General features: G+C 43.7%; 2 protein-coding genes across 6 annotated transcripts in view; one reads left to right on the forward strand and one right to left on the reverse strand.

The window, feature by feature from the left end:
• The window catches only part of Myef2 (myelin expression factor 2), a 40,581-nt gene extending 39,344 nt beyond the window's left edge, over positions 1-1,237 (forward strand). For 2 of the 5 annotated variants that reach the window (XM_004639020.2, XM_004639021.2), the window contains one exon: positions 376-716. In XM_004639020.2, coding sequence (XP_004639077.1) covers positions 376-539 — 164 coding nt within the window. In that variant the 3' untranslated portion in view covers positions 540-716. Of the gene's footprint in view, positions 1-375 lie in introns of all 5 variants that reach the window. The other 3 variants (XM_023724053.1, XM_004639019.2, XM_023724054.1) reach the window with 3 other exon arrangements.
• The window catches only part of Slc24a5 (solute carrier family 24 member 5), a 20,588-nt gene continuing 580 nt past the window's right edge, over positions 694-20,701 (reverse strand). The window contains exons 2-9 of the mRNA XM_004639018.2: positions 20,258-20,437; positions 8,902-8,985; positions 8,709-8,812; positions 8,279-8,379; positions 6,221-6,501; positions 4,121-4,327; positions 1,857-1,958; positions 694-1,418 (exon numbers count right to left, since the gene is read on the reverse strand). Coding sequence (XP_004639075.1) covers positions 1,096-1,418; positions 1,857-1,958; positions 4,121-4,327; positions 6,221-6,501; positions 8,279-8,379; positions 8,709-8,812; positions 8,902-8,985; positions 20,258-20,437 — 1,382 coding nt within the window. The 3' untranslated portion in view covers positions 694-1,095. The remainder of the gene's footprint in view (positions 1,419-1,856; positions 1,959-4,120; positions 4,328-6,220; positions 6,502-8,278; positions 8,380-8,708; positions 8,813-8,901; positions 8,986-20,257; positions 20,438-20,701) is intronic.

The raw sequence follows: 20,701 nt of genomic DNA on the forward strand, positions 1-20,701 counted from the left end.
AGCAGTGAGCAACCATTTATTCTTAGTTTGATCATCCGTTCCAGGTTGCCACGGGTCCTGGGGAGTGAGTGCTCTGTGCTGGTGACCCAAGCCTTACTGCAAAAAAATTCACTGAGGAATTTAGTAATTTAACAACAATAAAACATGTTAGGCCCCAGGCGGATTTATCCCAATTCAAATTTTGTATATGCTAATAAATATTTGTTACATTATGTGGATTATATTGCATTCAGAATATAAAATAATAATGTTCATATAATTATTTTTAATTATTAGTGCTAATGTTTCTAACCAAATTACCATTTCATTGGCTGTGAGGAATTTCAAGCCTGTGTGGTGAAATGACGAATAATTCTGTAATGTTTTCTTGTACAGGTCATGTCATGTTTGCTGAAATAAAAATGGAGAATGGAAAGTCAAAAGGCTGTGGCACAGTCAGGTTTGACTCACCCGAGTCCGCCGAAAAGGCCTGCAGGATAATGAATGGCATCAAAATCAGTGGCCGAGAAATCGATGTCCGCTTAGATCGTAATGCATAACTTCAGCTACACTTGAAACATTCCTTTGTTTTTGCTGAATCTTCTAGAAAAAGTGTTTGTTTTAGTAATACTGTATGCTTACAGAAGCTGTAAAAATGGACTTTTAAAATTCTGATCAGCTTTCAACAGTATAATGTTAAAAATATACTGTGAATTTGTTTTGGTTCATCTTATGTTGGGTTTCTACAAACAGCAAGTCTGCTCATTCAGTTTAAATGAATGGTTATACTGTTTTTAAAGAAATAAGCCGTTTTCCTTTTTTCACTATGGCATAGTAGGGTTTGTTTGTTTTGGTTGCCCCAGCTTTTATCAATTTATTGGAAAGTAAAGATGGGTGGTTTTTCAAAATTTTTGTTTTATAATATATAGTTGTCCATGAAAAGAAGGGCTCAGGCTAGTTAGAGTATGATTTTGATTGGTTTTAAGGTACTTTTTGTTAGCATAAAGAATTACTATGAGTGTTAGATAATGAAGTTCAGGATGTTTTTTTATTTGACTTAAAGGGATTTTTCCATGTTCTCCCATTTATATTTTCCACATGACACTATTAATAAAATCAGTCTCCACAACCTTTTATTTTATTATTGCCAACAATTCCCAGTTCATACAGAACTGACAGTGTAGCGAGTACCACGTACAGTAATAGGCAGGCTCCTCCCAACTTTCTGTCTAGCTTCCAGCCATTAAAATGAACCGCTAGAAAAAGAAAAAGAATGGAAATGCCGAGGGAGACGGTGACGTACGCGAGTCCTCCGCTGTGCACGGCTGCGGGCGCGGACATGCCGACCAGCGCGGCGTGCATGAGCCAGGGAAGCCCGAGGCACAGCATGTCGAACACGTTGGACCCCACGACGTTAGCCATGGCCATGTCTCCCTTCCCTGCAGACAGAAGCCGCTGTGAGAGTGTGCACACCACGGGGACTGCATTTGTTAATCTTGGAAGAAAAACACTGGATACTTTTTTTGCTGATTAGTTCTGGAAAATTGTTACTAGATTGTATCTTGTTAAATTTGTATTTTAAACTTTTCGTTGGTTTAGTATTTAAAGTCTTAACACTTATTTAATAATTATTTATTAAACCATTTCCCAACAAGGTATGTAGCTTACTTGTTGCTGTTCATTCTAATCTAACATAGTTACTATTTAGTGCACATCCTGTTCTTATTTGGGAGTTAGATTAACATTAATATGGAATTAGGAGTAAACTTGCCCTTGAGTTACTTTTTTTCCTTTAAAAGTACGTTAAAAGGGGAAATAATTATTCTAACAGCTACTCTTGGCGGCCCGCCCGCCTGTGGAGTGGGTATGCAGCTTACCTCTTCTGGCCACCAGCACGCTAGCCACTGTATCTGGAATGCTGGTTCCTGCGGCCAGCAGGGTGAGGCCCATCACTGTGTCTGGGATCTGCAGCGTTTCCCCTGCCGGAGACACAGGCTGCCGTTAACCATGGCACGTTCTCTGCGGACACTGTGGGACTCTTCCTTCTTGCCCAGAAGGAACCACAGCTGTATTTTTTTTATCTGTACCAGGGATTGCCAGGCAGGCACTTATTCTACTGAGCTATCTCCCCAGGTCAAATAAGTTACGCTCAGTCCCTCTCCATTCAGGACATTTTATTTTTATTTTTTCATTTATATATTTGGTCCAGGGTCTCACTACACATCTCCATTAGATGCCTGTTTTCAGCCTCCCCAGTGCTGGGATTACAGGTGTGAGCCACCACACCTAGACTCTGTCACTGGCTCAGCGTGCCCTGGGGGTGGGGTTGGCGCTGTATGCAGAACCCTGGTCCCTGAGCTTGCCAAAGCAGGCGCTTACTCTGCTGTGCTATCTCGCTGGCCCTCCACGGCATATTTAAGATGATTTTCCTTTTCTTATGAGTGCCCATTAATTTTTATAGAGTTAGGTGTCATTACATTTATTTTTGGTCATTTCCATTAGATGCTCTGTAAAACAATTTCTGAGCCAGTAATGTGTTCTAAACCAAGTTCTCATTAGGAAAACCTTGGATCAGGTTGGGAATGTGCATAGCCCAGGTAGTACAGATTTTTAAAATACTTAGCCAAACTTTCACCAGGGAGGAATCACCATATTTACACCCTTCCAGAATTACAGATGTCCTTAGTTAGCTCATGAGGGCTGTTGCTTAGCATCTGCTAGGAAGACTCAGCATTTTCTTGTTTTCCTTAACTATTTTTTAAAGCATTAGAATTAAGCATAGTGTAGTTGTTTTTAAGCTATAGATGTGTTAATAATTTTTTTAACTCTTTAGTGACATAACTTGGTGTTTTCTTGATAAAAATCTATCTCTGATAAAAAACCATTTTGCTTTCTACTTGAGTTTTTTAAACATCTGGTCCCACTTTATTCGTTGTTAGTTCATTGTTTTTTCTGGAAACATGGAAATTTAAGGAAGGTGGGAAAGAGCACATGTAACTTTTAATGTCACTGAAAATGTAGCTAGAGGTTTTTTTACCCCCTTTATTTCTTTTAAAATGCTAATGAAAAGTTAATTAGAAAGTAGCTTGCTTATTGCATGTTATATGTTGATACTAGAATTGAAATTAGAATTAATTTTTGATACTTGCTAGAGTTCATATGTACATAAATAGCACCATTCTTTATCATGTTAAGCTGCTGTTCTGTTACCTTTCACTTGATTTTGCTCTCTTCTGTTTTAATATCAAATTGGTTCTTAGAAAATGTGGACAGATTTAATATGCAAACTAATTGGACATTTCATCTTCCTTATTAAAAGAAAACTATCCTGCTGTTTGCTAACATACTATTCTAGTTCCTGTGTTTACGTAGGCAAGCCGGGTAAGCAGCGCTGGGAGGAGAGCCCAGGCAGTAGTCATTTCAGCCTTGTAGGTGCTCTGCAGTCAGCCCCGCTGAGGCCTGAAGATGAGCGGGCGCGATCTGGACAACTTCATTCCTACAGCAGGCTGGGGGTCGGGCGCACGCGTAACGGTTGTGTCCAACACGGACCTCTGACATGTGCCGATTCAGGGGAACCTTTCTGGGAGAAATCCCTCCCTAAGGTGTGAGTTTCTCATTTGGGAATGAGTATGTTATGACCAGGCAGTAATAGGTAAGGCTTCATCATGAAGATAGTAGACACCTAAAAGGAAACTGTATCTCCTTCTCAGTAACTTCAGAGTATATTTATTAGCTGTGTTATAAAGCAAAGCCAAATGTCATCTGGCTGAGCAGGGAGCGCCCGCTCCTTTCCCAAGGACTGGCTCCTTACTCCATTCTTCACTGTGGAATAGAATTCATTGCAGGGTTCACTTACTGTGAAATCCAAGAAACGTGGCTTAATTATTAGCATAACAGACACAGGATTTGATTTCATCTCTAAGATAATTCTTCCAATTATACTTCATGCTGTGTAACAGGAAGAATGAAGTTGATATATATGGTACAGCTTTGAAAATCTGATCTTGTATTTAATTTAATCTTTTTATAAATAGCACTTTCTGTCTGATTGAAGAGAGGTGCACCCTGGAGTACCTCAGGTGAGCGTAACACGGTGGCTCTTAAGTGCGGGCGCTCTCCTGGGGTCCTGTTGCATACGTACCGGTCACAGTGACCATCCAGACCAGGATGTAGGTAAAGGCAGATATCCACAGTGCCGACATGAGAAAGGTTATCATGTAGTAGTTTTTCCAAAACTTTCTTCGGCAGTCTGGTGTTGTTAGAAAAAGTAATGTAATGATAGGAAGGGATAATACCCAGAAAATCCTTTTAAAGTCTGCTTCAGGCATGTGGAAAACACTTGGTGGGTCTGTTGTGGAAAAATTAAACAGTTTTGAGTTTTCTCAAATGGCCAATTAAGTCAGAAATGCCCATTTAGAAAGCTATATTGAAACAAATTAGCTGTATCAGTTTTTAAAAGGCTATTTAAAACATTTGAATACCTCATTACTGATATTGCTGGCAAAAAGAAACTAATTGAAAGTTTAGGGCAAACAATCTAAGATGTCACGCTCAGCATTTCTTGATTTATGGCCTTAAGTCCATCAAAATGTCTTGGGCCATTTTCTAAATATGTTAGAGACAGTGTTTATGAAGGGGGAGTTCGCAGCTCCTGTTTCTCTACGGAGACTGTCTTTCGGGACTTGGCTTTGGGGTCGGCCTGGCTCTGACACTCGCCGCCCAGCTGCCTGCCGCCAGCACTGGCGACGCCTCCCACCTGCCCTATGAGAGCGCATGCAGTGCAGGCGTAGGGACGCACCGTCACGGCAGCACGTCCTTATTAAGGTGCGTGTTCTACATTAACTCTTACTTTTCAGGGTCTCTGTCATTATTTACTAAATTCAGGTTCTCATCAGTTCCTAAAAGAACCTTAAGAAAACAGGACCTAGCATATAGTCTACAATGTGATTTGTACTAGAGTCCTTTCATTCTGTTTGCTCTGCACTGGTAGAGGATGGGACAGTAACAGTAGATAAAATGGATATTCATTGTGGAATTGCTAACATTTGAATAACATTTTTAAATAATGTGTTTTCAGTGGAGCAAATCACATTGTAAGTAATGCTAGTGAAATAGCACCTAAGTAAGTGTACTATGTCTCAGCCAGTGTGCCCTCAGTTATTAGGTATCGTTTGAATGTAATACAAGAATTTGGATGGGCTTTTTTTGAGTTTCTTCTTACAAAACTTAGACACACATACCTCTTATACTTTAAAGATTAGACACTAATTTTTGTGAGAGGAAAAACTCATGTTTTAATTTTTTTAAAGTGGTAAATGAGGAAAAGTTTTCTAATTAATTAAAATAGAATCCAAAGAGCTAGTTTTTAAATAGTGCCTCATTTATACTTGTAGCCATAGCCGAACTTGACTTCCACTGAACACATGTACCTGAATGTTTTGCTGTTGCTTCACTTGATGTTTAAACCTCAGTGGATTTTCCTTCCCCCAACCGAGTCCCTTTTCTTGAGCAGCCAGATCTGTAGGGGGTGGCCTTGTTTTCTCAGTTGAGGCCAACACCTTGGAGTTTTCTGGCCCCTGTAGTCGCTTGGTCACCGAGGCTTGGTGACGCTGCCTCAGCACTATCCCTGTCCAACGTCTCCTGCGCTGCCTTCCTTGTACACACATCAGCTGGGGTCACGGCCTCTTCCACACCCACTGGCTCTGGCTCTGTGCTTTGGCTCTGTGCTTTGGTTCTGTGAACACTGCTTTGGGCTGATCTTCCTAAAGTACAGTGCTGATAATGTTCCTGCCAACACTCCTTCCAAATTCATGCGCTAGCGCGCAGGCCCTTCATGTGCCTTCCTGTCTGCCTTCCTCTGCTTCCTGACCAGCGTGCTGCCTGGGCCCCACGACGCAAGTATCTCGGCATGCCTTTGGCTGCTGTTCCCTTGGCCTCATGGACTATTCTCTCCTTGTTTGTGGTGTTGGGTAAGAAAGGTTTCAGGCAGGTCTGCTCACTTATTGGTACAACATCCTACAGAGCTCAGTTACGTGCTGCTTTCTTCATTAATCTGTCATCGACAGATCAGTCTGTTCCAGTTAGGAGCTACAGCTTATTTAATTATTTAAATAATACTGGGACTTCCTTAGGGGGCCCAGCCGGGACAGTGTTACTAAGTACACAATAGTTGCCAACTTGAAATGAGACGCTTAGGACTTTCCTGGCAGTTAGACACACTAGCGACAGGCGTTGTTGTTACCTTCAGAAACTTGACCGAGACCGTGCAAACCAATGGAGAGCTGGGAGTAGCCAGAGTCCTCATGGAATATCCCGCTGTCGGTTCTGGACTGCCGGCGAGCCAGGGGCTGACCCTCCTCCTCCCAGCCTGCCAGCGCCTGCTCGCCTCTCTCCTCCATAGCTCTGGCAAGACGGCCGCAGCAAGGACTACAGTTCCGTAGAATGTATTGCTGAATTTTAATGTCAAAACACAGCACCAAAACGTAGAGTCCATATATCAGAAGCAGTAAGCTTCCTTCATACCTATACATTAAAGAGAAATTCTGTTTTTGAACTTAAAGCAGCAGTAATTTTAGCTAACCCCTTTGGACAGTGCCTTCCCCCTTTCATGTGTGTGGTGTCTTATACATGCAAGGCAAGCCCCGAATTGTTGGCACATCCCAGCTCCCAGCTAGCATCCTTCAGACAATTTTCTAACAAAAGCAGCATTAAACAAACATTTGTAGAAGCTTTCATTTTGTAGATTTGTCCATACTTGGTTATGGCATTGGTGTAAATTCTTTTACCAACACTATAAGAACAGCATTATAAATCCTTACTGCATATGTAGATTCCTTCCAAATGTTAGGCAAAAACAGTGCCTTGAAAGTGATTGGAGATTTTCAAAATAAAACTGAGTTGTAATGAGCATTTTTTACTTCTGTTCTTTGATATACTTCATTCTCTCATATAATAATAATAATAATAATAATAATATACGTTAACTTACTTCACCTGTGCCTGTTTGAGTTTTTGGCCTAAGAACTTTGTGAAAGTATTCAGAATATGTTAAACGTTGGATGGGCCTTTCTGGTTGCCATACAGAGATTTTTTTAATGATTTTAATATAATTGAATTGGGCTTATATTCACAAGAAAGCAAAGATATTCTCAGTAATTACATCATAAGGCCCTGAGGTTGGTTCCCCATATTCTGGTTTCCTAATTGTCTGTAACTAGCTGATGATGCTGCATTTGAACTTGCATGCTCTCAGTTCAGAGCCAGTGAATGCCTCTGCTGCAGCTGAGCTGACGCAGGTCCCGAGGTTGCTAACACGGGGGCACTCGTTAGCTCAGATACGTCACAGTCACTGTCCTTTGCAGGCTGCTGGTTCCGGAGAGATCCTTTCTGGGCTACTATGGTCAGTTTGAGGAAAACAGACCAGATATCAGAATGACTAATTTATCAGTTACTGTCTCTGCTAGATTTTAAGTTTCTTGATAGTAGATACCCAAGTTTAGCACTCCATGGAGCACGATTCACCTTTTTTTCTATTTCTCTCCTGTCCTCTGGAATTAATAGAAGGCTCAGCATATGTGGCCATTTGTTTTACTGTAATAGATGTTTGGGCTTATTTGAAAAAGTTTATGTCTCTTCACAGAGTCGATGCCATTTTCATTTTCTCACACCAGCTAGGCAAAGAGATTACAGGAGAGCGAACAGTTTTAATCTTGACAGCTAGGTATTGGTTCTTAGAAGGAGGCTGTATAGGTCTTCCTGCTAGATGAACGTCCCAGAGAAATCGGAAGGAGGGCATGTTACTTTTACTGGCTTCTTCTAATCTTTTGTGGCCCTGACCACTTCTCTCCAAGGCAAGTTAAGCAATAACTGAACAGAAGGAAAAGCCAGCAAAACTCGGGAAAATTTCTGAACCAACGACGGAGGGAAGAGGGAAGAATGATGGTCTCTAGTGAGTGGTGAGAGAAAGTAGAATGGGAGGTGACAAGAAATTCAAGGTTGTGAGGTGTACCACCAGTGGGCACTTGGGAGCACTCCAGCGAGTGCTGGATCTGCTGGGGGAGGGGCGTGCCACTGAGCAGCAGCTGGACCGTGGCCCTGCAGGGACAGCTGCACTGATTTCATTCTAAGTAGGGTTTTGTTGTTATTTGGTTTTTTTTGTTTGTTTGTTTTTTGTTTTGTATTTTGGTTCTGGGAATTGAACTCAAGACCTTGTGCTTGCCAGGCAGGCACTGTGCCACTGAGCTATCTCCCTGGCCCTCTAATTACGGTGTATGTGAGAATAACGGTGAGTTGAGCTTACCAGTAAACTTGATTGTCAAATATTACAGCAAAAACCGCCGCTGCGCTCACGGCGTATGCTGCGCAGTCTCTGAGCAGGGGCCAGCAGGACAGCGGTGAGGCCTGAGGACGAGAGAGGAGTTGCGGTCACAGCGCCGAGGAGCCCGGGGCGGGGGCGGCGGCGCGCTGCTGAGGCCCTCGGCTTGCTGCTGTGGTTAGCTTTACGTGTTGCTTCGAGAAAGACCTGAAGGAGCGCTTGCTTCTAAGCACACCTGCCTTGCATCGCTCGGAGTGGGTGCTGCGGTGGGTTAACTAAATTGAATGAAGGTGGTTTCTCTACTGATTAAATGTATTGAAAACACTGCTGGTGGCTTGCTGTTCATCCCGCGCAATAAACAATTATTTTTATAACTTGTCAAGGTGATACATTTTATTGAATAAACTTTTCTTACCACGTTAGAGAGCAGGCCACAGGCGGCACAGATGCCAAGCAGGTTATAAATTGCAGAGCCCAGAATGGTGCTGATGCCGATGTCTCCCTTTGTGATAAATACACCTATTAGCAAGATAGGGGCTGCTAAGTTAGCGTTAACTTGAAGGACAGAACATTACGTAGCGTAAGAGAGCGTAAGGAGCCATATTTACCTAGAAAGGCAGTAACTAATTCAGGAGCAGAGCTACCCGCTGCCATGAAGGTTGCGCCCGCAACATCCTGAGATAATCCGAGGGCTGAGGAAAAATGAAATGATTATTGTGCCTGAGAAAGCAACACATGAAAGAACGTGTTCACGGCTAAGTGGACTAGACACTGTGAGGCTATCACTTCACTAAGGCATGTTAGTACGTAAGACAGCTTCGTGAACGTCAAACTGGAAAGTAAAACCGGCAGTTAGGAAACGAGGTCACCCAGTGCCCTGCTTTCTCTAGGGGCCGTCGCTGAGTGCCTCTACAGAAGAGGAGAAGGCCGTGGTCCTGTGCCACCCTGACGCCAAGGCTTGGGCTCGTTCCAACCCAGCAGGGTTCCCAGCTGTAGACAGGAGTGACAACCATGACTTCTTTACAGACTACGGTATCCCGACTGGAGTGGAGAGAAGAGAGGGTATTACTAGTTGAGATCGATAAATGAAGTTGAATTGAGCTTGTGCACACATCTACAATATCAACATTGTCTAATTACAAGAAAGCATTTAATTAACAAAGCCTAATAAACACGATTCAATTTTAAATATTGTATAGATATCTATTTAAAACACCAACCTATTAAAACTCTTAAGAAATGTGAGAAAATACTGTGCTACTTTGCAGGCAGTCTGCATATTGTCCAGACTAGATTAGCCTACACGTGCATTAACTTAGTGACCCTCTTGGCCCTTCCAGTGTTAGAGCTGAGAGACCCAGTATGTGAAGGAGTGGAAGAAGTTGTGTTGGAGAAGTCAGTGCACCTCTGCTTTGGGAAGGCTGCACTGGAAATCTCCACCAGGCTTCCTGGCAGAAGGGACGCCAGCTGGTAGACGTAGCAGCTAGGTGCGAACTTCCCCACCCTAGGTTATGGTGAGCCAGTGGGCTCGGCTTCCTGAGCCGTTTGGTGACAGTCTGCTGCTCACTGTTGCGTGCTGCTTCTCTTGTTCTTGGTGCCCCAGTTTGCCTGGATCTCCAAGCCTGGTGTGATTTCCTAGTCTTCATCTTGGGGACCAGCACCTGCTGTCTGCTCCCAGCCGCCCCCATCCTTTCTCTGCCGGGGCCCTGGCCTTTGACCGTCCAGATAGCTTTTTTGTTTCTTGTTAGGCCAGGAGGAACTTTGCAGAATGTCGCACCTGCAGTGTCTTCACCCCAGGCACTTTTCTGGGAACGTTCTGCACTGTACTTGAAGAGGAGCCTGAGCCTGCAGCACAGTTGGCATAGCACTTGTTCAGCATAAGAGGTTCCAGACTTGAGTCCTCCCACCCCAGGAAAATCAAGGCAGAGACAGTCTCCTGCTGAACTGGAGCGAACCCTTCAGACCTCTTTGACTAATAGAAGCTGTCATAGTTCTAAGGCTGGGACATTGTGCAGAGATAACCGAAATGGCAGGTGCTTCAAGCCATGGGGCTTGGGCTGATCTGTAGCCACAGGTAATTGCCTGGCTGCCATTCATTTATGTGTTGTGCTTCCTACACCCACCACGCAGGATGCCTCTTGTTATGCTAGGAATAGGGCAGTGAATAAATGTCCCTGCCCTCATGGAGCTGTAGTCCCAGCTGGAGAAATGAGTAGTGAGGTGTAGAAATGGAGGGGAGAGTTGACTGGCTACCGAATAGACTGCTGCGCAATGCTCTTTGGAGATGGACTGTTGAATCCGGAGCGTCTGACCACTTCCTCGCTGTTCGCTGCCAGCTGCGTCACCTGACATCACCTGCAGTGCATGATGGGGAAGAGCTCCACGTAGTCTACGTTTCGTTGCATTTTCTTCTCTGGCTAAAGTGGTTGCCAAACCGTAAGGCATGAGTATTGTCAGTGCGATCTGTTTCCAAGTCCCCACCTCTGTCCTCACAGGGCCTGCGTCCTCAGGTTGAACAACTGCATGTTGAAAATGCTCAGTGAAATGGCTTCTGTAGTGACATGGGCAGAGTTTTCTCATGTCATTAATTGCTAAACACAGCAAACAGTCACAGGCTAACGTTCTGTGGTGTTCTTATAAGTAAATTAGAGGGGATGTAAATGATAGGAGTAGGTTATATAAAAATAGGATGGCAAGTTATAGACAGGACTTGAGCACCCCCAGAATTTAGTGTTATCAGGGGGGCCTGGAATGAACCCCTTCTGGATGCTGAAGCATGGCTGTTCTAATATTTATATGCTCGCCCTAGCCAGGATGTGTGTACGTATACAGTATGGAGACATATTTATATATATACACATGCATTCATAATGCAACTCTGACCAACTCTCTATAAAATTTAAAAATAGATTCCCTTTTTAAATTTTTGAAATGAAGTAAATATACATAGATATAATACCAAGCATCCTCAGATATGACTGGGAGAATTTACATTTTATGGCTGAACAGGCCCAGGGCGTGGGGCTGTAGCTCAGTGATAGAGCTGTGGAGAATGTGTGAAGACCTGGGTTGTGTCCTCAGGGCCGCAGAACTAGAAAACAAAGCCCGAACACGAGTGGGCAGGTCCTAGAAGTGGCTCATAGTCATGGGCATAGATAGTGGATCCTTAAAAGTGGGCGGTTACAGCAGCATGGACCTGAGGCTGTTGAGTCTAAGTCCGGTGCTGTGTTTTGAGACTGCACCTCAGCGACTATGTGGTGGGTGATGGAGTTGCTTTCCCCTGGCTTCCTAGTGCCAGCACCACAGCTGCCACTATTTCATTCTTTCCTCAGGGAGGGGCCCAGTTACTGCAAGTCAGGAATACTTAGGGAGTATTCTAGTCTGAGTTTTTAGAGGATTTGTTACTAAAGTGCTCTTGCTTATTACTGTGAATTATCTTCCCAAGTCCAATCAGGCTTAGATAGTTTGTGGGAGAAAATTTATTGGAAGACAATGCTTTATCCTAAAGTAGCAGGCCAACTTGCAGCAGCTGAAGACTGCCTCATTAGAAAGATACACTTTTGAGAGTGGTGATCTATTTTGGTCTGTCACGGGGCAGAAAAATTGGTAGCCCTTTAGAACACTCTTGGTCTCAAAAGGCAATGAGAAGAAGGCTTGTTTCTACTCACGGGGCTCTAATTAAATTATAAAAGGAGATAATCTGTATAGATGGATGAATAAAACTTTAAAGATATTTTAACAAGTTATATCTTAAAGTTCTAGGAACATTTTGTAAAATGGTTTATACTGTTGAACTTTAGAATACATTGGCTTTGTCTTCTTCGACCTTTGGGTAGCATTTCTTTCTGCTACAGTTTATTATTAAAGATAAAGTGTTTTGAGGATTTTTTTTTCCCTCACTAGCAATTACTTTTTTTTCCCCTGTAGTACTCTAAAAGAGCAGTCACATTTCCTTCAGGAGGTAGCAGAAATTCTCGAGGTGAATTTGCCCTTACAGGTTTAGGCACCAAAGCATTGTTTATGTGAAGCACAACTCTTCGAGCAGGTTGTCGGCTGTTACTGAAATTCATCAGAATCATTCCCTTAAATGTGTTTCTTTTTACAATACCATGCTGGAGAGCATATGACAGCTTTTGGAAGTCTTCTGCATGATAGAATAGGGGGATTATTGAACTACAGCTCAGACCTGAATTGTGGCCTTGCCGACAATTTGATATAGAGCTGAAATCACAGTGGGAGGCTGTGCTCCGTCACCGTTAGGCTGTCTCCTGACTTGGACATGTAGGCTAAGATTCTAAGCTTCGAGACTTCGTATCTCCTTTTATTGTAATTAAATTCCATAAACAATAAAAACCAGGCTACCTTCCTGCAAATTGGAACATGGAGAGGACAGGGGGCAGGGAGGACAGCTGCGTACCCCACCACTGCATTTTAGCTGCTCTGTCGTGTTCACTGTGTTTCTAGTGCTTGTCACGGTGCATGCTCAGCGCAGGCAGAGCGTGGGCCACACAGAAGCTGCTCACTGGCCCCGGGCACAGTTGTGAAAAGTTTGTAAACATGTTTGCTTTGTGAAGATACTAGAGTTATCAGGAACAGTCAAAAAGCTACTCAACTCTTAGGGTGTGTGGAAGTGCTGAGTAATTCTAGTTAGATTTCAAAATGAAATGGGACAACTATTTCTTTATATTTACAAAATTGGTTCTGAAATTTCAATTGTAACAATTTTGAATAAAATCAGCATTATTGGAATCTATCTATCTATCTATCTATCTATCTATCTATCTATACATATATCTATATATATCGATGACCTATTTACCACCTGTTTTGCCTGTATGAAACTCGTTCCACTGAAGGAAGGACTCCTGTCCTCAGTCTAGTGGCTGTAGCATTCCAGGGAGTTTCTACCTGTCTGTAGCCTTAGTGTACCTAACATGCTTCCTCCAATCTTCACAGCCACCTGACCGCAGCCTGCCTCAAGTCAGAGGGGGGATGGACACGAGATCCCTTCTGGCTGCCCAAGTGGGCAAAGTGATTAATCCAAAACTGCTCCATTATCACAGTCATTGCTTGTCCCGGTGATAAGAGCCTGGTAATACATGGACGACTTAGCGCTCCTTTAGAGCCCAGTGCCTGGTGGGTTTAAATGTGACCCAAGGGGACCCCACTTTAGATCAGAGAAGAAAGAACAACAAAGAATTTACAAAGCTCTCAGGAGCCCAGTGCCCGTGGAAAGGGAGGAAGCTCTATTCTGAGAGTCTTTGTTCTCTGGGAAGCTTTTGCCTCTGTAAATTTCATGAGGATTAAGAACTAAACAATCCCTGCAACTATAGGCTATCCAAATGCCACACTTAGAAGAATTATTCCACTCCCAATTTTGCCAATTTAGAACCAATTCCACCTGGAATTAAAACTTGTATTTCTTTTTCTCTTTCTGAAACATAAAACAGCAGAGAAAATGAAAATAATTTTCTAAATGTAAGCTTTTTATTAAAGCGTGTTTCCTCCAGTTCTTATTAAATTCATTGTTGCTTAAGTCCTAAGTACCAGCATGGTGTGGGAATTAGGGTTTCTAGCCTAATACCATATTAGCGTGATACTTAAACAGGAAAATTTTATAGCAAGCTTATTGTTGAATTTGGCTTATGTCGAGTGATGAATCTTTAGAAGTTCTCAGACTTTTTCTGTAGATATTGAGGAAAAAATTAAAGCTGCTGCAAACAGCAGTTCAGTACCTCTGAGGAGCCCTTTACAAGTCAAAAGGATACTTTTTTTACACTGAACATAGAGATAAGAGGTAATCATCTTATTTGTGTTTTAATGCAGTTATTACATATTAGATTAAACTTAACTATAAAGACACCACTTTTGAAATAAAGATTTCTACAAGTGGAATAACATGGTATAGATGCTAATGTAAGATAAAAGGAACTTTAAGCAGTATTTCAGAGATATTTAAGGTGTAACGTACAGCCACCCCATGGATTATTAGACAAAATATAATAAAGACTATTGTAAGCTTCCTTCCTGCCTAGTGAAAGTGAACCTGCTCTTACTTACCCTCAAGTAGGCTTTCACGCCTGGCCCACGCCTGCCCGCCCGTGGGTTTGGTACTTGCTGGGAGCAGCTTTCTGTTGACTTTGATCCTTCCCCTTCTCGGCTGGCTTTCATCTCCCCTGGGGGAGGGAGCCTAACCTCCATAGTCTGTGCTTGAGCTCTAGGGAATGTCTGGTGACTGTCGCTGTGTGCCGGGTCCTTGTGTGCGGACTTGCGATGCGTTTCCTCCTGCTCTTCCCACTGAGCTCCTGAACAAAGAACTGCCCTTCCTCTGCTCCCCTGCTGACTGAGCAGGGTAGAGAAAAGGGGCGCCCTGGCCCAAGGCCCCAGAGCTGGGAGATGGCGGGCCAGGGCTCAGCACGGCCCAGAGGGGGCACTGCCAACTCTGTCGCTGTCCTGTGTGCAGCTGGAGCGTGCGACGGCTGTGCTCCTCCTGCCAGGCCTGCAAGCATTCTCCGCTTTGTCGCGGACCCATCAACGAGCAACTAACTCAAAGAGACAGGAAGAGCTGGAAGAGCCAGGAGTAGACAGTGCTGGCTCTTGTCTCTGAGGTCGTGTGACTCCATCAGAGGCCAGGCATGAGGATCTCAGGCCAACGTTGGGAAGTCAGCTTACACAAATGACCAGAGCCCTCAGAAGCTGCTGCTGTTCCTCGCCATTTGGAATCCCCCGTCTCTGTCCCTCCGAGCTCCTGCCCAGTAAGGGCCTCCTGAGGTTTATTCCTTACCCCTTACCCCTAGGTCTTTGGCTCCAACTCGGTCTCAGATAACGACCCTTTCTGACCACATCTTCTAACTCCTTTCCCAGAATCTCCAGCCTTTTCCCCACCACAGAAACCATTTTTTCTTCAAATATAACATGCACTATGCACCTAGAGTGTGATACGTTTCCCCTGCATAATATGGATTAATTACGTGTTAGCTCTCTGTGTTCAAACATTACCATTAGCTTATTTTTCTGAGCTGAACCTGTTGAGTCAAAAAGTTTGCATTGGAGGAGAGGCATATAGCAATGGGGGTTTCTTGTAATGGTTCTCCAAATTAAAGTGATAGACATATGTCCCAGTCTACCCAGAGGAGGTATGTGCAATACTTTTCCAGGGTTGAAAGGCAGAAAGAAGCTGTGACATTTTTGACAATGAAGAGAGCAAGAAGTGAAAAACGGAATCCTCGGCCCTCTGCGGTTTCTGGCTCTGCCCCCACGTGGGACTCCTGCCCTGAGCCTCTTCTTGCCTTCACTTCACTAAAGATTCACCCAGGACACTGTGCCCTCATGGGGTTGTGGGTGGCGTGGCCCGTGATGGCGCTGGGCTGGGACAGCGGCCTACAACTCCTTCATCCTGCTCTTGGCTGGAACTCAGAGCACATACGCTCTCGAACATAACTATCATGCGTGATGATTAGGTGTGTGGTGTTATTCTGTGATCTCCTGCATATTTTAGACAAAATGTTTAGGCCTGAGGACCTAAGTATTATGGGGGGAGTATTAATAACATGAATGTAAAACCCTGTGTAAGGAAGCTACAACTCTGAACTGCCTCGTATATAATTTCATATATTCTCTTTATTTTGTTCCATATTTCCCCATAGTCATAGTGGGGATTGAATATATGTTTTTGTCAAAATTTTCAATGCCCTGGGGAGGAAAACATACTGTAAATCTGCTCAAATACAACAGATCTCCTCAAGTGATCATGTTACAGCAGCTAACCTAAAACAAGGAAGTGTAAAATTGTATAGCAGTTAGGATCCCACTTGAATTTTCGCATTAGACAGATCAAGATTCTGGTGTGTAGGGGCTCTCGTTGTGAGAAATTACCTAGTATCTCAGCTGTCACCTTCTCACAAGCAGAACCAAGTACTCCATAGTCTCCACTCTAGGTTTTTGGGGACGGCTGAAGTACGTACACACACACCGCATGCTAGTTCTTCTGCAATTCTATCATGATAAACAGTTGGCAGATTAACTTCTGTCTATGTTGAATGCTTACTGCTTTGAGGATTATTCTAATAATTAATTGCTGATAAAATGAGCCGGTGATGACAACTCAATGCTCATTAAAGAACTATTGGGGAAAAGGACACATTTGTAAACTCTTCTGAAGTCAGTTTCTCTGGATGTAAACACACCATGGGGAAACGATATTTATTGCTGATGCCAGTTGGATGAGAGCATGCTGGGCCTTGCATAAAGAAATGACAATTAATAGGCATTTAGCAACGCATTGAGCGAGCGCCGTTTCAATCTCACTTTGTTACCAGTATTTTCGCTTTTTAAGAGCAGCCTAGCAATGGAAGCCTTGGCAATGGCGTGGTGTGCATCAGTCACACGTCTAGAATGGCCACTGCGTTCTATTTTTATGGCAGAGAGATCCTCTGGATGGAGAAGCAGTGCTTGCTGATGGTGGCTCGGGGCAGTCCCACAAGTGGCAAAGCGGAAGTCATCATGGAAGATGCGGAAATCACTGAATGAATGTTAGCTTGAAGTCACAACCTAAATTTTAATGCAACAGTTTTTCCTACAGGAAAGATTTCTTAAAAGTCTGTCTCTGTCTCTGTCTCTGTCTCTGTCTCTGTCTCTGTCTGTCTGTCTGTGTCTCTCCCCCCCCATTTTCCCAAACGGAAACTTTGGTGGGGTTGTTCCTCCTTCAGTCCTGCTGTTCAGTGAAGTCATGGTTGATCATGTATATAATACTTCGGAATTTAAATGTCTTAACGGTACATAATGAAAACTTAAAATTTTTAGCTTTTTACACTTTCCTAATTAAATGTGTGATGCAGACACAAGAGTAAATTTGTATGACTAGAGTTGGAAGCACAGGAACAGATATAGATGTATGAACCAACTATTTCAAAATTGGTCAGCTGGAAAAATGGTATTCTGTTCTATAACAAGACAAAAATTTAGTGGAAGAAATAAAAATAGGGAAAAATGGTTAAGGGAAAGAAAATATGCACCTTGAGACCATGCTCCTAAGGGAAACACATTGGACTCCTGTGTAAATAGCACATTCTTTCTCTGGCAGGAGAAAATGAAGGTCCAAATGGACCAGAATGTATACTAAGTGTTGTGAAACAGGAAGAAAATATATAATTAGGAGAAGGATTTTTTGGTTTTTGGCCAGTAGAGGCTGCCTTACAGGTGGGCGTGGTGCAGCTGGCGGATCTGGGGCTCGAACCGCGGTCCCCGGTGTCTGACTGCGTTTACCCAAGTGGCGCTTTAAACAATTGAGCTAACCAGCAAGGCCCCAAAATGTTCAATTAGGGATGGAAGAAGACAGGGATGGGGGAAGGGAAAGAAGGGAGAAGTAAAAAATAATGAGAAAAGAAGGAAAAATGGAAACAAAACTTTTGTAAATGGGGAGGGGAGAGGGGGCTGAAGGGAGGACAGGAAGTGGAAACAAAGAAGCAGGCTGTGTCCTGTACAGGGGAAAAATCCCTGTGATGACGTGGTCACTATGCGTACCCACAATGTGCCTGGGACGAGTCACAGTGAAGAGGGATGGAGTGGGGAGGGGACGGAAAGAGTTAAGATGAATCACGGATTGTGTCCATGCACCGACTGCTATGAGGAATGTGCCGTCGCGTGCTGCCAACGTGCTAATGAAGATTAAGCAAAGACCGTGCTACACGTTCTGCACCTAGTGATAGGCAGACCTAAGCAAAAAGCCACAAGGAGAACGGTGAAAGAAATTTAGAAATTTACTTAAAGTATTTAAACTTCAATGAGATAGACACAAAATCAAAAGGAAACAACAAGCCATGAAAAACTGTGCAATATAGAAATTGTATTAGAGAATGTCAATATCTTTTAATATTTTAAGTCTTGAAAAATCAGTGAGCAAAACTGACTTCATTTCTCTCCAATAGGGCAAAAGAGCACAAAGATCAAAACAAATTTCAATAAACATATAAATTATTCAACCCCATAAATAAGATGATGAATACAGGATGTACAGAATGAAGTTCTAGTTAATAGTAATTGACAAAATATTCAAAGTGATATTTTCTTGACTGGAGACTTTCCTATATCAAGGTTTAAATTGGCACATTCTGCACGGAATGCTTTTTGGCAAAAGCATTCATGGCTTAAAATACATTGCCCCTACTTCCTAGTCAGAAACTGACCAGAGAAGTATGCACATAATTTACACGTTTGGGCATAACTGTATTTAAAACAAAAATTTTGAAATAAATCAAACACAGCGTAGCTGTAGTTTAAATTAGTGCATTTTTACTGGATGCCTACAGTACGTGAAGGTCCTGCAGGTGCTCACACCATTGCTAGAATCATGGGCTGTCATTGTGAGGCGAAAATTATGTGTTTGAAGAATAATCGTGTGAAGAAAAGTGCATAATCCAGTATTGTAAGAGGAAAAGTAAAGATCTGGGTCTTTCTCTCTCCCTGCTTCCCTCCCTCTGTCTGCCTTTCTCTGTAGCTCTCTCTCTATATCTCTGTTTCTCTATGTAGCCTCTGTCTCTCTTTTGTCTGTCTCTCTGTTGGTTTGCCTGTCTGTCTCTCTGTCTGTCTGTCTGCTTATCTGTGTCTGTCTGTGTCTGTCTGTCTGTCTGTCTATCTAAATATCAAAAGACTTAAAGGAAATATCATATATCAAATTTTAACTGTGAGGCTCTTGGGAATGATATATAGATGGGATTACTATTTTCTCCTATTTAAAACATTTTTTCATTAGGTAAAAAGCATAGTTATTAATTAATTTAACATATGTCAAAATTATCAACATCACCTATATCCAAGTACCAATTGTGTATTTGCATCTGGTCAGAAAATGACCAGAGAAGTGTCCATGTAATTTATACAGGTTTGGGCATAACTGTATTTAAAACATAAAATTAGAAAATACTGACTGTAATACATTATTATCACTGGGCTCTGCTGCTGCTAGGTCGGAAGGGTCCTGATGTACAGCTGTGAGTAAGGGGTCAGCAGTTCAGTGGGGCTGGGCACTGGGCGCTGGGCACTGGGCGCTGGAGGCTGGGGCGGTGGGAAAGGGGAAGTCCACATTCCCGTCCTAGAAAAACGCGTGTGTGTGTGTGTGTGTGTGCGTGTGCACGAGCGCGTGCGTGCGGGTGAGGGTGCTGCTGCTCCTGTGCAACCCCGAGAACCCGCGATAGAAATCCCAGGCCTTCAATTTGTCTTTGAAACGAGCACAGGGAACCAGTTCACCGAGCGGGAGACTGCGACAGGCAGTGCCGGTGCTTTCGCCTCCGGGGCACAGAGCATCCCCGAGGTCCTGGTTTTCGGGGCCAGTGCACCAGGGGTGTCTACACTCCAAATCCTGGGCAGTGCCTGTGACTGCAGGTCTAGAACTCAGGGCCCTCAAGTGGCTGATCCTATTTTCAAAAACTAGAAACTAAGCTTAATTCTTAATAACTGAACTTACAACTGTCCTATGCCTGAGTAGCTTTTCCATAAGGTGCAGCATGTATTAAGTATTTGGCTCTTAAATGTCAATTCCTTGCCTTAAGGGCAGGATGCTGAGGAAGGAAGAGTGGGAAGCGTAGGCCTGAATCCCCGTTGTTTACCACTTGATCTTAGCCAAAAGGCCGAGAAGCGATTCACAGTTATTTATCATTCATCGCTTTGAATAAAAGTTGTGCCTATCGTAGGTTAAAAGTGCTGAAGTTTTCAAAGCTTCAGGAGATAAGTATCAGAAGTTGCCTTCTACTAGGAGTACAAATCGGGCCCATAAATGTGTAATCCTGAACAGGCAGCAGGCGAGCAGGAAGTTTCTGAGATTGGCAATCCCAGCTCCCACTCACTCCTGCGAGGAATAACGCCCAGAAGGCCCCTGCAGCTCGCGGAGGCCCGCGCTCTGCAGCCCGGCGGCGAGCCGTGCCCCGCCGCGTCCCGCCCGCGCGCCCCACGACTGTGGAGGCCACTTACTTTCACTGATCATCTCCAGGGAGGGCAGGAAGTACTCGTCACAGACGACAGCCACCGCGAGGAACATGTAGAGGATGAGGAGGATGCAGATGACGATGCCGCCGTCCGCACGCTCCTGGGGCGTGAAGAAGCCCTCGGGAAAGTCGGAGGAGGGCGACAGAGCGCACTGGGTGCCGTTTCCTAGTCAGGAAAGAAAGGCGACAGCTTGAAGGCCGTTGGAGTCACACACACAAGCTCACCGGGAGCCTTCCCTTAAGCCTGGTGCATCCGGGCGGAATTTTAGGGCGCTAGTGAGAGCGTCTAAGACACTTCTGAGAGTGGTGCGATTGTGGAGCTGTAAAGCACCCAGCCTTTTGGAGCGGAAGGAGAGGTTTTAATGAAACAAATGATGAGCGGAGAATTAAAAAGAGGAAATTTTTAAATCGCTTTTCATTTCTCTGTCTA

The sequence above is a fragment of the Octodon degus genome, unplaced genomic scaffold (genome assembly GCF_000260255.1).
Source record: "Octodon degus isolate 3935 unplaced genomic scaffold, OctDeg1.0 scaffold00105, whole genome shotgun sequence".
NCBI lineage: Eukaryota > Metazoa > Chordata > Mammalia > Rodentia > Octodontidae > Octodon > Octodon degus.